Source organism: Schistosoma haematobium, chromosome 3, assembly GCF_000699445.3.
Source record: "Schistosoma haematobium chromosome 3, whole genome shotgun sequence".
NCBI classification, from domain to species: Eukaryota; Metazoa; Platyhelminthes; class Trematoda; order Strigeidida; family Schistosomatidae; genus Schistosoma; species Schistosoma haematobium.
The window spans coordinates 2,793,545-2,808,548 of record NC_067198.1 but is presented as its reverse complement, the minus strand read 5'-3'; the positions used below and the strand labels follow the sequence as shown (position 1 = coordinate 2,808,548).

Genomic DNA, 15,004 nt, shown 5'->3' with positions numbered 1-15,004 from the left:
ACACCAATTGCATTATCGTCTCTGTGACCGAACACACGATGCCGAACCTCTGCATTACCAACATGGTGTTGCCACTGGATGTCACCAATCCTTCGGAGACAACGATGATCGAACACAGAGAGTGTAAGACGAGATTCTTTGAAAATCACGAGACTGATGCTACTTTTGACAACCAATGCTATAATTAACATTAGGTTAATGTCTATTATTCCAGACCTCAGTTTGTAATTTTCGTAGATACAAATACCGATAAACTAGCTGATAAGTTAGTTTTTGTATCATCACTAACCAAATTTGATTATAATCAGTCCTTTTATTTATAGTATGAATTAATAGTCTATAATTTTCTAAAATAATTCTTAAACCATTATATTCTATTTGTAAATGACAATAATTTTCTTTAATGTATCATAGTACACGTAAATAGGATCAAATCAGATTTCTCATTTCATTACAATATATGTTAATTTTTCACAAAGTAAACCTGTTAGGAATGTTAGATTCCTAGAACTCATTTGGTTAATAACTTATTTTTGTAATTCTTATACTTATAAAAAAAGTTTTATACTATTTAGAAATATGCATTGAAGTATGATTAGGTTCCTATGATGGATTAAACTGCAAAGTCGTGCATGCTGGACAGTTGACAGACTCGTTCAAGGCAAAGAATGGTATCAGGCAACGTTGCTTACTCTCACCCTTTTCCTTTCTTCTGGAGATCGAATGGATCACGAAGACGTCAACATCTGAGGGGAAGCATGGGATACAGTGGACAGCTAGGATGCAGCTGGACGATCTAGACTTCGCAGATGATCTGGCTCTTCTATTGCACACGCAACAACAAATGCAGGAGAAAACGACCAGTGTAGCAGCAGACTCAGCAGCAGTACATCTCAATATACACGAAGGGAAAAGCAATATTCTCCGATACAACACAGCATGCAACAATCCAATCAAAATTGACGTAGAAGATTTGGAAGATGTAAAAACCATTACATATCTGGGCAGCATCATTAATGAGTATGGTGGGTTTGATGCAGATGTGGTGCGCGGATGGGAAAGCAAGAGCAGCATTTTTACAACTGAAGAAAATCTGGAAGTTAAAACAACTGTCAACCAACACCAAAGGCAGACTTTCCAATACAAATGTCAAGACTGTTCTACTGAATGGTGCAGAAACCTGGAGAACTACAAAAGCCATCACCTAGAAGATACAAGTGTTTATTAACAATTGTCTACGCAAACTACTTCGGATCCGTTCATCAGACACTGTCAGCAACAACCTGCTATGGGAGGGGACAAACCAGATGCCAGTGGAAGAAGAAATGAGGAATAAGCGTTGGAAATGGATAGAACACACATTGAGGAAAGCACTCAACTGAGTCACAAGGCAATCCCTCACATGGAATCCTCAAGGCCAAAGGAGAAGAGTAGGACCAAATAAGAATGCATTATGCCGAGATAAGGAGACAGACATGAGAAGAATGAATAACAATTAGATATAACTAGAAAGGAAGGTACAATACAGAGTGAGTTGGAGAATGTTGGTCGGCGGCTTATGCTCCATAGGGAGTAATAGGCTTAAGTAATTAAGTAAGTAATAATTAGCTTACTTTCTGTACATTTCAAATTCTAATTTTACAACTCTATAGCTAACCCGAAATTGTATAGACCCTCTATCATTTTATTTTTATTTTTTATTTTTACATCTCCTTCATTTCATATTATAAAATGGATTAATTTAGTTTATTTCTAAATTCTTATTTAATTTCCCTATGGAATTTAAATATAAATCTATATCATCTTTATTATTATTATTATTATTGATTTCTTGGTATCTAATACATTGACAACAATTTCTTTTTTTTTGTTAATTTTGTTTCCGGGTTTATGTTTAACCAAAATTATTCTCTTATTATAGTACTGTTGTTGTTTATTTTTTTATGCTTTTGTTTTTTTCTTTTTTGTACGTCTTTCTATTCATCGTAGTTAATTGAAGCTAGACCACCATAGAAAACCTGAAATCACTGAACGGTCGTTTCGTTTTATTGTAGAACTCTTCATCAACTCAGTGGTTTAATAGTTAAGCGCTTGCGCACGAGACTGATAAGTCTTGGGTTTGAATTTCGTAAGGCAGGGTCGTGAATATGCACTGCTGAGTAGTCTCACAATAGGACAAAACGGCCATTCAGTACTTTTAGGTTTTCCATGGTGGACTAGCTTCAATTAACTTATGATCTCAACTATTAAAAATGATTGTAATATCTACAAAAACCCCTCTGGTACTAAATTCATATTATTACCATGTTTACAATTAAAAAATATAATTTCTGAATAATTTAGTAATTTTAATTAGTTTATTTAATTTTTCGTTTTTAATTATATATGTATATTTATGTACTTATTGAAGCTTTGATCTAAATTGGTATTATTCACTTGGTATTGTTTACTTGAATCTTCCGATTGTTATCCCAGTCAGTCAGTCAGTCAGTCAGCTACAACGTAGGACCAGGCACACATATGCATCGGTCCAAGTTGCCATACCTCATTAACACAACAAGATGAACACCGGATTCATAGTAGTTAATTCAGAGAGGGTATACACCTGAGCCATTGTGATCGATTCTGAGCCATGTCACCAAGAGTCTCCAACCACTGGTTACGATAGTCACGTGGACCCCAACCAAGTAGTCTGCATCTACCAACATGGCTCAGATTAGAAGTTAGTGACTTCAAGCACTGATGCCACGTTTTGGTTTGGCCGCTCATAACTTTCCTCCAACCATCCCGAATACCGGTTAGCATCGCACGTCGTGGTAATCGGTGTTTGGGCATACATAACACGTGGCCCAACCATCTCAGTCGATGAAGATTCACAACCTCATCGACTTATTTACCATCATTCCCTGATACCCTGCACATAACCTCCCTATTACTTACCCGGTGATCCCAGCAGACACCAGCAATATTTCTGAGGCATCTGTGGTCAAATACTAGTAGCTTACGAGTGTCTTCTACTCTTAATGGCCATGTTTCGCTGCCGTAAATTAAAACAGAACGGACTGCCGCGCAGTATACTCGTCCTTTTATTAATAGATGGATATCTCGCCTTCGCCATCGGACTGTAATTGATCAGTCACTCATTGGTTTATGTGCAAACTGTGCGTATTACCTCGATATAGCCTTAATTCACAAGTATTCTAAGCAAAGATGGATAGTGCCTAACAGTAGAATCCAGGATGCGCAACACTTTGTCCTATTTTGGACTCGTCAACTGGATGTATCTACATTTCAGAGTTGATGTTCACTCTGGGACTCGAAACCAGTACCGTTCACTTCGAACACCATCGCGTTATCCACTTAGCTACTGAATCTTGATAGCCGCTAATTTGTGCAATGGTTTCGAGTCTCGAAGTGAACTTCAAACCTGTGATACAGGTACATCTAACTGATGAATTCCAAATGGGTCGAAACACGCGTCGAACTGGATTTTGCTGCTAGCCATTATCCATTTTTGCTTAGGTCTAAATTGGTATGATGTTTAATATTTGTTTGATACTTGTTAGCATAATAAATCTGCATTCTTGATTATAAGATTGCTTTTTATGAGATTCTGACTAGAGTCACATAGTGTCACAATGAGCAATGATTATTATAATTGAAATCTCATAGTATCTAAATGTTAAGGGTGATTTACCTATCGTAATAGTCAAGTATAACGCGAAAGCTGTAAACATTTTCTATATTCAATAAATAGCTCAAATTGTACGTTTTTAAGTTAATAAAAATGGACCTATTAGATGGTGGTTGGAGGTAGTCAACAGGAAACCCTGGATCCGGGTTTCGTGCTACTTGGCACTTGTCAGCAAAGTGTACCTGTAATCTTGAGGGAACTGGTGCTCTCTGGCGGTTTCGATCCCGTGTCACCCAGCTTCACAGTCAGAGGCTTTACCACTGAGCTACCCGTGCCGCGACCGACCTCCAGTAGGACTGAGATGTAATCACGATTGATTGATCACTGCTGACGAGTGCCAGGTAGCACGAAACCCGGATCCAGGGTTTCCTGTTGACTACCTCCAACTACCATCTAATCTCACTATATAGTACACGCAATGTCCAGTCACCTAGACTGGCGGCCACATTGCAACATGGTCGATAGCATTCAATCCGCACTAAGAAGGACGACATACATGATATTGATCGCCACCAAGTGATCAATCAGTTGTGAAAAATGAATCTATGCCAAAATTTATTCGTTAGATGTTAGACCAATTTATCGTTTATTTGAGTAATTTCAACATTAAAATCCATAAGGGAAAAAATGTCCTTCATTGAAATCTTGGAGATGCTAAATTCTCAGAAATCATTTAGTAAACGTTTCATTTTTGGAATTTTATTTTAGAAATTTGAGTTCCTCATTTTCGTGCCTAAAGCACCCACTTTTACCTTCAGTTTATATCCCCCACTTGTAAGAACCTTAAATGTCACTAGTTCATTTCCTCTTTTATTACGCTATTTTGTGTCGTTTTCCAGTGACATCTTTGCATTATATATATGTACATGAGTTGTGTTCCTGTTCTTTCATGCTTCTAGCTGCTTGTGAAATATATGTTTCCCCGGGCTGAATCTGGTCTTCTTCCTCTAGTTAGCACGGCTTGGATGCAGTGGAGTAGTTCAGCTTGTCCTGTTATTTTGTTGCGACTGTCGTTCCATTCACAGGTTTTACGTGATATCGTATTCACTTCAAGTGCAATAGCTCTCAGCTAACATGTAATATGATGAAAATTTCTGACTCTTTCATTTGATTTTCTAAAGGTCAAATTATACTAAGAATTATCTAGATTTTCCTTGACATAGGAAATTGAAAAAAAACCGCTTGAGTTGATCTGGTTATTGGGACAATTGATTATGAACTGATTTCTAGAATGTATAAAAACTTTTATTCCTTAAACAGTTTTGTTCCATCTTTCGAATAATCTAGTCTCTAAATAACCTTCAATGAATTCTATTTATTCTTAGAATGAAACTAACTAATTTTCTTCTCAATATTTGAATATTCTACTTCAAAAATGTAAATAAATATAATTTCATGTTTGAATGAAGGTGGTTGTTCAAGAATTATTTGATTCTTCGAGTTAACTTGTACATACAGTCAGTCAGTGACTGACTGACTGACTGACCTCACCTCTAAACATAATAGCATTTGATTTTATGAATTAAATGAAATAAGAATCAATCAGGCCTCCATGTAATATATCAATATTACTATATTTTTTCTGGATGCATAAATTAGGTTTTCTGGAGTTGATCCAGATGGCTTCGGCTATGTAAAACAGTCGTAATCTAGCTCCTTGAGGTAGATATTTTGGAACTTGATATAAAACAAAGAAAGCTTCCTCTATTTTGATATGATGTTCACTATCTACTGAGTGAGAAAGAATGGTGCTGTTAATCGATTTGGTGACTCCTTTTCCCAACTATACTGGTACATGTTCACGAACACGCAAGGATAAAGCCCTCTGAGTATGGCCTATGTAACTAGCTCCACAGGAGCAGTTGAATTGGCATATACACATGGAGGAGCCCATCTTCGGTAACTTATCCTTGATTAGTTGTGTGAGTACTGGTTTAGTCGAGAAAGTTATGTATAACTTGGCGGCATGAAACGTCCTTTCGACAGATCTTTTGAGTCGACATGTTAGGATATCACCCACTATGTCGCCTTTAAAGTCAAGTTTCAGATATAAGGTCTTTTTTTACTGAATGTGTCGCAATGTCTTCTCTTTTTAATACTTTGTACGAGGTACTTTTTCACGAACTTATCGTGATAGCCATTATTACTTAATGTGATCTTTAGTATAACTATTTCGTCCTCCGCACTGTCTTCAGAACATAATAACTTGATTCTGTGGTTGAGACACTTAACCAAATTTATTTTATATTGTAGAGGTGTGAAGCTTTGGAAATGGGTCTACTGACCCGTCCATGTACACTTTCTAAACATATTTCGCTTTATGGAACCATCTATCATTCTAGAGAGTAGGGCCTCCAGAAAAGCTATGTTATTGTCGTTCTCCTCCTCGCTGGTGAATTTAATGGCTGGGTGGACATTATTGAAAGCGTCTAACATCTCCTGTCTGTCGATATTTTCGTCACATATGATTAATGTGTCATCTGTGTATCGACAGTAATAATCAAGCTTATTTAGGATGTCTTTAAGCGGTCCATTTTCTAGTTTGGTCAGAAAAATATTAGCAAGGATCGGGCCTAGAGGTGATCCAATTGCTACCCCATCTACTTGTCTGAAAAATTCATTGTTAAACTATATTTCTAAATATAATTTATGTACTTTTTCATTTTTAGTTTAGATCCAATCAATGAAGAAGCTGATCCTGATCGATGCATGTTTGATCGAGGTAAATTTGAAAAATATTACTAATTACTTTTGTATTCTCAAACTAATTAATTGTCAATCTTACTTTAAATTAGAACAATTTCTATATTCATGTGTAGATTTTCATCAGTCGTGTGAATAGTCTAGGAATTGATTCATATTCTGAATTGTTATTTGTGTATCGATTATTTATTTGGATTTTGGTAAAAGCAATAAATGAGCGTTGATTCTCAAAATAATAAATACAGTGTGGTATGTGCTACTGATGTCGATAAATATAAATAGTATGTATCATCAATCGAAAGTGAAATGTCTGATGGCAGAAGATTAAAAAGATCAAAGAAAAAAAAAGGAGAACAAGGAATGATTGGTGTAGAAACGAATGAACAACGAAGTCCGAGACAATTGATTGACACTTTGAAAATGAATTACTTAGATTTTACTAAGTGATTTTGTAATTTTGTATTCAAGTACATTTTTGGTTGTTCCTACTTGTGTTCTCGTTCACTACAGTAGTATTTAAAAAGGTAATAGTAGTCTTGTAACAGTATATGTCACATCCCATTTCAACTAATAAACATGGCTCAGTTAGAAATGTTATTCGTAAAAATACTGACGTTTCTTTTGGCTATTTATTTTGAGTTTCTCTTTTAGAATTAGTCAGAATTCCAATAAATCTCAAAATAAATGTGTGACATTTATTTAATTACTAATGTTACATAATATATTAACTTTTATAAGCAAAGATGGATAGTGGTTAGCAGTGGAATCCAGGACGTGCGTCTCGTCCTAATTGGGACTCGTCAACTGAATGTACCTGCATCTCAGAATTGGTGTTCACTCTGGGACTCAAACTCAGTACCGTTCGCTTCAAACGCCATCACGTTACCCACTTAGCTACTGAGTCCTGATAACCGCTTGCTTGTGCAATGGAGTAGAGTTTAAAATCAATTGGTGTTGTTTTGCTTGTATCTTGTTATTGGCATATATGCATACTGTGCGTATGCCTTGATATTGCCTTAATTTACAAGCTTTTATAAGCACAGATGGATAGTGGCTAGCCAATAACAGACTGGTCGACTGAAGTCTTAAACCTCACTAGGAAGATACAAGCCAAACAATACGAAGTGAATATATATTTACTTTGTTGCATAAAAATAACATTCTAATCAATAATTTCACACTTCAATGACCTTCTCTTTGAGGCATTTGTATTTCTATTTTAATAAGTACAGTTAATTAATGCGATGATTATTAGTATCTATGACTGTAAAATAAAAAAAATGTAGACATAATCACAACATCATTTACTGTACCATGGATATAATTAAAACCAAATGACTAATATGAATATTATAATCTATGTTTTTATTGTAAATATATCATAAACTTAACTCGAATTTTGTTAACGGTTGATTTTTGAACATAGAAGATAAACAAAGAACAGATGATAAAGATGATGATTTAAAAGAAGATCGAAATAGAGACAGTCATGATGATGATGATGATGATAATGACGATGATGACGATAATGATGATAGAAGTGCTGATGAAACTGATAAAATGAAAGATACAACTAGTTTAAGACGTCATTCAGAAATTAGTTCAACAAAGAAAATAAAACCAATACCAAATGCATCATCATTTTTCATATTCAGTCCAACTAATCCGTAAGTATTTATATCTTGTTTAAATATCAAATGTCAGTATTGATTCTCAACTTGAATAGAATCAATTTCTGTTTCACCTAATTAATTAATTTATTTATTTATTTGAACACATAAATACTGGAAAAAGGGGGCACCAGATTCATATGCGCCACACAAGTCTCATTTGATTTGTGTGAAGGCTGTGACACTGCCCCGGGTGCCCAAACCGAAGCAGGTGTTTTTCTTAGCGGGCCATACCCGGAGCCTTCGACCTGAAGGTCTAATCCAAAAGGCGGTGAAGTAACGTAAGGAGATGCAGTCTCATGGTAACCGGTGACCAACGATTGGTTCATACGCCATTTGTTCCTTCAGGATCCTAGAGCTCATGTGCACCATTGGTCTGGAATCAGGGTTTTCTAACTCCCCTAGGTGGACTCTCCATGTGCACTAACCCGGTTAAAGCTCTGGATATTTGCCTTTCGTCCTCTCAATTTCGTAAACAACACCCCCACCACGAGGAGGTAGTGGGTAGGACTTTTCTGGCAGAGGCTATATACGTGTGGCCATGTGAGAGCATTTGGAGAGAAAGAGCTGACTCTCCCCAACCAGGGCATTTGGGGGCGTTTCACCGAAACTTTAATTTGCTAATAAAAATAACACAGATATAATATTCCAAATGATTTATTAACCTATCTTAAAAGAGGTTAACTAAACCTGTATTTTGGATATTTTCATTGATAAAAATTTATATCCGTTAAATATTTTAATAAAGTACCTGGGAAAATGGAAAACAGTTTTGAGGGGGAAAACAGTCTATATTGACGACATATGAGTGAAGTTGTGCTTCTCATCATTAAAATTATGTAAGAAAAACATACACATTTATTGTTAAGATAATGTGTATTTCAAAGAATTTATGTTACACGAGGCGAACAGGAGTAACTAAGTGATATATATATATATGTTTGAGATCATGAACCGGATGATGTTAGAGCATCATCAAAAACCTGGAAGCACTGTATGTTCTATTGCGGGATTCCTCAGAAGTGCGTATCCACGATCCCGCTCACGGGATTCGAACCAAGAGTCTTCGGTCTCGCGCGCGAACGCTTGACCTCTAGACAACTGTGTTAATGTCTAACCTCAATCAATCCATTAACACCGTTCGATACCGGTCCAGTGGTCTAGAAGTTAAGCGTTCGCGATCGAAACGGAAGGTCCTGAGTCCGAATCCAGTGTGCGTTTTTGTGGATGCACACTGCTCAGAAGTCGCACACTACCACGGAACGGCTGTCCAGTGCTTCCAGGTTTTCAATGATGGTCTAACATTAATCGGTTCATAATCTCAATCGAAAACCTAACAATCTCCACAACCCAATATTGACTATTTATTAATTTTTTTAGTCTACAAATTCACTTTAATTTTTAATCTATCCAGTTGTAATTACCTTCTCAATTTCCTAATACTATAATTTCTTTTTGGTACTCAACAGATTTCGTGTAGCCTGTCATGAAGTTTGCAATCACAATTATTTCAATAATATTGTACTTGTATGTATCTTAGTTAGTAGTGCTATGCTTGCAGCTGAAGATCCATTAGATGCATCATCTGCACGTAATCAGGTATTGTTTTATTAAAAAATGTGTTAAAAATTTCTGAATAGTTGAAATCATGAGTTGATTGAACCTAGACGAACATGGAAAACCTAGATGCACTAGACGGCCGTTTCGTCCGAGTATGAGACTCCTCAGCAGTGCGCATCCACAATTCCGCCCTCCGCGAGATTCAAGCCCAGGACTTATCAGTCTTGCGTCAGAGCGCCTAACCACTAGACCACTGAGCCGGCCGGCATCTAACGGTGTTAATGTTTAAATTTCAACCAATTTAATTTCTAAATTTATAGAAATAATTTCTTTCCATACCAAATTTGGTTAGTAAATTTTTCTTCATCAAATGATAGTGACCTAGAGTTACTTACATACGCCTGCTACACATTGTGGACGACCATACGCCGCCCAGTGATCTAATGTAGTTTTATTAAATCCTTGTTTGAAGTTGTTATCAATTACTACTGATAACTTCCTAAGGACATTTATCGATGTATCTATACAAATGAGAAATTAAAATTAGAGGAATCTGATAGTGAAAAAAATTTATGTGATTATATATTTGAATGTTTTTGGTGGAGCTTCATTCTGTGTGTTAAATAGTTTGGTCGTGGAACTTGTATTGTTCTTTTGAACAATATCATAAGCGCAAACTTCAGGTAGAGTGAAGTGTCTGGATTACTCCATATATGACTAATGGCTTGTCTTGTTGACCTCGACCTTGATTGGTTATAGTTGACCTTCAAGCAATCATTATCTGCCTCTTTATTTTGATTACATCTTCCTCTTATTTGATTCTTGATCCTATCATTGTCTGTGAACTTTCTTATTGTTTAATAAATTGGACTGATTTTGATGTGTTTGTTGATTATTGATTGACCACTTTATTGGTTCTGACGATCAATACATCCAAGAATGATGGCTTGTTGTTCAACACCTTTTCTATTATGAATTTTGTTATTGAAGACGTTGTTGGTCAAAGTGTAAGTCTTTTACAGATGATTCGCTTCGATAATGACGAATGTGTTGTCCACATAATGTATCCACATTTTTGGTTTGATCACTGGTAAAGTTGAGCCTTCTAATCTCTGCATTATTGCTTCTGAAATGAGTCCTGATATTGGTGATCCCATTGGTGTTCCAATCGTCTGTTCGTTGGTTGTATTGTTGAGTCTTTGTACATATTGTTTATAAAAATTACTTAAGTTCATATCAAATTACAAGTGATCAGAAATTACATTATGAAGATTTACTTAAATCGTAGTTTTCAACCATTTATTATAATTTATAAGTTCTGCATATAAGTTTTTTGTGACATTTTAGTTTTTTAAAAATTTCCATCATATTAAAAGCAAGTATATTTATAAATGAAGAACATTCATTGAATAAGCTGTCATCTGGTTCTACAATTATAAGCTCTAAATGCTGTTCCAAAACAAACATCATGTGCTCACTGGTGACTAGCTTCTAGAGGGAATTATCGGAGTTCTAGTGAAAGGCCATAACCAGTGGGGTTCAACTGCGTCGGTTGTCAGACACCTACCTACCGAAGACAATGAAAGATGGTCACGCAATATCTTGGATTGATTGAGTTTAGATATTAACACTGTAGGATGCCATCTTAGTGCTCTAGAGGTTCAGCGTTTTCTCACGAGATCGAAGGTTCTAAGCTTGAATCTTGTGTGCAGGATTGTGGATGTGCACTATTGAAGAGTCCTATACTAAGACGAAACGGCTTCCAGGTTTTCCATGGTGGTCTAGGTTCAATCGACTCCCGATCTCAACTATTGAAAGATCAAATCTGTCAAATGTTTTAACAAATGTTATAATGAAAACAACAATAATAATAAAAAGGTATATGAAGATAAATTTGGTGCTACAAAAATATAGAAAATAATAGCCTGTATGTACATTAGTCAATTTATATTATCTTATATTCAATATGATTAATTTATGAAGCCCAAATTTGGTACAGAAAAAAAGGCAGTTGGGTGTATCTTTTTCCGTGTAAAACTCAGGGTTTCTGATTTGAATAATTAATGCTTCTGTTACTTGAGCAATTATGAGTCCGATGGATTTAGGCAGATAAATGTTCACATAATATACTATAGTAAACGACTAATCTGTATTGATTGTATAATTTGTATGCTCAACCACTGACTGCCCCGACGTGCGATGTTTTATGGTGTGGGAGTAGGTTAGAAAAAAGCTAGAGGCGGTCAGACCAAAACATGGTACAAATCCATAAAGTCACCGACAAGTGAACTGAGTCGTGTTGGTAGATGTATACTACCTGGTTGGGATCCACCAAACGATAGCAGCCGATGGTTAGAGACCTTGGATGTGACATGGCTCGAAATCGTTTGCAATGGTGTAAGCAAGTGCATCCGCTCTTTGTGTTCTTCCAAATTCTAATCTTCTGAATTCTTCATGTCCCTTTCTTTTTTCTCTTTCCAAATTCATTTCGCTGGATTATACTCCTTGAATAAAATCTTCAAACCCTAATGTTTCCGATTACTGCTTATACTTTTACTACCTCTACTACTATCGGATTTGAATCGACAATCGTACCTCTGTGCTAATGTGGTGTGGCAACTTGAATTGATGTACGTATGTACGTTCGTTCTAGGTTGTTACTGACTGACAGACAACTGAACTATCAATTGTTTTAACTAAATCTATTTAATTTAGCATTTCTTTCTACATTCATATTATTCTACACGTTACATAATCTTGAATCAAACAATTGTTCTGATTTGTAATTACATCATCAACCTCATAATTGAAATGAATCTTGAAGTTTAAAAAATACATCATTTGTAGTTAATGTTAATATCTTTCCTTAATTTACTTGTTATTGGATGGAACGTGATTTGAAATTGGTACAATGTTTTAGGTTATCGTAGTCAGTCAATGTTCTAATATCATGATTAGTACAGATCGATTGAAATCCTTCTATTTACTCGATCAAACTTTTATCATTTCAATATAACAATAACATTGAAGTTATTATCTTATGTTGTTTTTGTTTTTTTAATTTCAGATATTGAACTACTTTGATTATTTTTTCACTTCTGTGTTTACAGTGGAGATAACTTTGAAAGTAAGTTTGACATATGGTACATATTACATTTCACTTTATAGAAAAAAAATCTCATTGGGATTGTTGATTAAATAAATTTATGCTTAATTTAAAATTGAAAGTTTTATCTTTTTTGATTGAAATCATGAGTCAATTGAAGCTAGACCACCATGGAAAACCTGGAAGCACTGGATGGCCGTTTCGTCATAGTATGAGACTCCTCATCAGTGGGCATCCATGATCCCGCCCTCCCAGGAGATTCGAACACGGGACTTATCAGTCTCGCGCCGGGCGCTTAACCAACTAGACCACTGAGCCGGCATCCAATGGTGTTAATGTCTAACCTCAACCAATCCACGAAATTGCGCTACCACCTTCCATTGTACTGAGGTAGACACCTGTTTCTACCCGACACATATTAGCTCCACTGGTCACGGCTTGTGGATCTATTAGTTCAATAAAAAAAATACATTAAGACTTTAAGTTTACTTGACTGTTAGAATGCTTCAAAGTTTTTGGTAAGTGTACACATCTTCCTTGAAAGTAATAGATACAACCTAAATGAATTACATTATTCTTAAACCTTTTTAAATCTTATTTAATGTACTTTACAGAACAAATTGATGAAGATCGTAATTTATGGTACTTTTTTCGTAGACTAGGGATTATTTATTGTTTTCGAGGATAAACTCTAATTTACTTTTTAGTATATTTAATTCCATCTACAACAATTACAGATGTTTGTTATCAGAAGGGGTTTTGTGAAGATTTTAGCAATTTTAAAAGTTGAAATCATGAGTCAATTGAAGCTAGACCACCATGGAAAACCTGGAAGCACTGGATGACCGTGGTTTCGAATCTCGCGGTGGGGGGCGATCATGGATGCGCACTGCTGAGGAGTCCCAGACTAGGGCGAAACGGCCGTCGAGTGTATCCAAATTTTTCATGGTGGTCTAGCTTCAATTGACAAATGATTTCAAGTAATTGGAATTACAGATGTGTTCTGATTGAGAGAAATATAAGTTGTGAAAATGAATATGGAATTAGATGATGGTTTTCGCTACAATGAAAAGACTGTCATGTTACTTCTTCTCTATATTTCTATCAAAATATAATGTCTCACTTTATATGTACCAACTGCATTTGGGTTTATTAGTATCTATAGTACACAGTTGATTTTATTCTGCTTACATAAATTGGGCTTTATGGCGTCTTATTGAGCCTCCAACAAGTAAGCTTTAATAATTTTCTAACCGACTTGCGTTTTTTGGCGGAATTTTGTAAGGATCATCCAAGGACAGACCGAATCGCAACACTACGAATCATCGTTGAACAATCAATTGAATGAAACTCGTCACTATACATTAAACTCCTTGATTATGAGAAAGCATTTGACAGTGTGGATAGGAGGATTTTATGGAAACTTCTTAAACACTGTTGAATGTCTGAGAAGATCGTCAATATCATACGAAATTCATACGACGAACTACACTTCAAATTCGTGTATAACACGCATTCCAAGTGAAAACCGGAGTCAGACAAGGCTGCCTACCCTCTCCCTTTCTCTTGCTCCTGGTGTTTGACTAGATTATGAAGACCTTGACATTTAACAGAGAGCACGGAATAAAAATGACAGGTTGGAAATAACTAGACTATTTAGACTTGACAGATGACCTAGCTCTTCTATCCCATACACACCAACAAATGCAGATGAAGACAACTAGTGTAGCATCAACAGCAGCAACAGCCTCTGCATCAGCAGGTCACAACATACACATGGGAAAAACCAAGATCCTCAAATACAATATGGCCCGGTTTTAATTTCAATAGAGATATTATTTTATAGATAAAGTGTGACAAAACCACTGTTCAAGATTCTATTATAACTTGGTTGTAAATAAATAATGATACAGTATATATAAATATATCTGTTAAACCTATAATTAATTCTGAAATTATTTAACTATAATATCATTAATTTTCTTTATTAGATAATTACTTATGGTTTGGTATTACATAAGGGAGCATTTTGTCGAAGCGCAAATAATATGTTAGATTTTATGGTAGTTCTTACATCAATTATTTCTTATCCAATTGAGTAAGTTCTATTGTGTATTTTTATCCCTTATCCAAAATTAAAGAGAAAATCAGTATTATCGTTACGGAGTTTATGGAGATTGTAATATTTTTAACAATTGGATTCATGAGTCGATCTAATTTACATAACCATTGAAAACTTAGAATCACTAGATGACGTTTCATTCTAGTAAT

General features: G+C 35.5%; 1 protein-coding gene across 1 annotated transcript in view; it reads left to right on the top strand.

Annotated features, from left to right (window-relative positions):
• Window positions 1-15,004, top strand: part of CACNA1C_1 (Voltage-dependent L-type calcium channel subunit alpha-1C) — a 168,608-nt gene that overhangs the window by 41,512 nt on the left and 112,092 nt on the right. Inside the window, exons 16-20 of the mRNA XM_051212767.1 lie at window positions 6,364-6,416; window positions 7,824-8,064; window positions 9,537-9,666; window positions 12,695-12,754; window positions 14,725-14,831. Coding sequence (XP_051068681.1) covers window positions 6,364-6,416; window positions 7,824-8,064; window positions 9,537-9,666; window positions 12,695-12,754; window positions 14,725-14,831 — 591 coding nt within the window. The remainder of the gene's footprint in view (window positions 1-6,363; window positions 6,417-7,823; window positions 8,065-9,536; window positions 9,667-12,694; window positions 12,755-14,724; window positions 14,832-15,004) is intronic.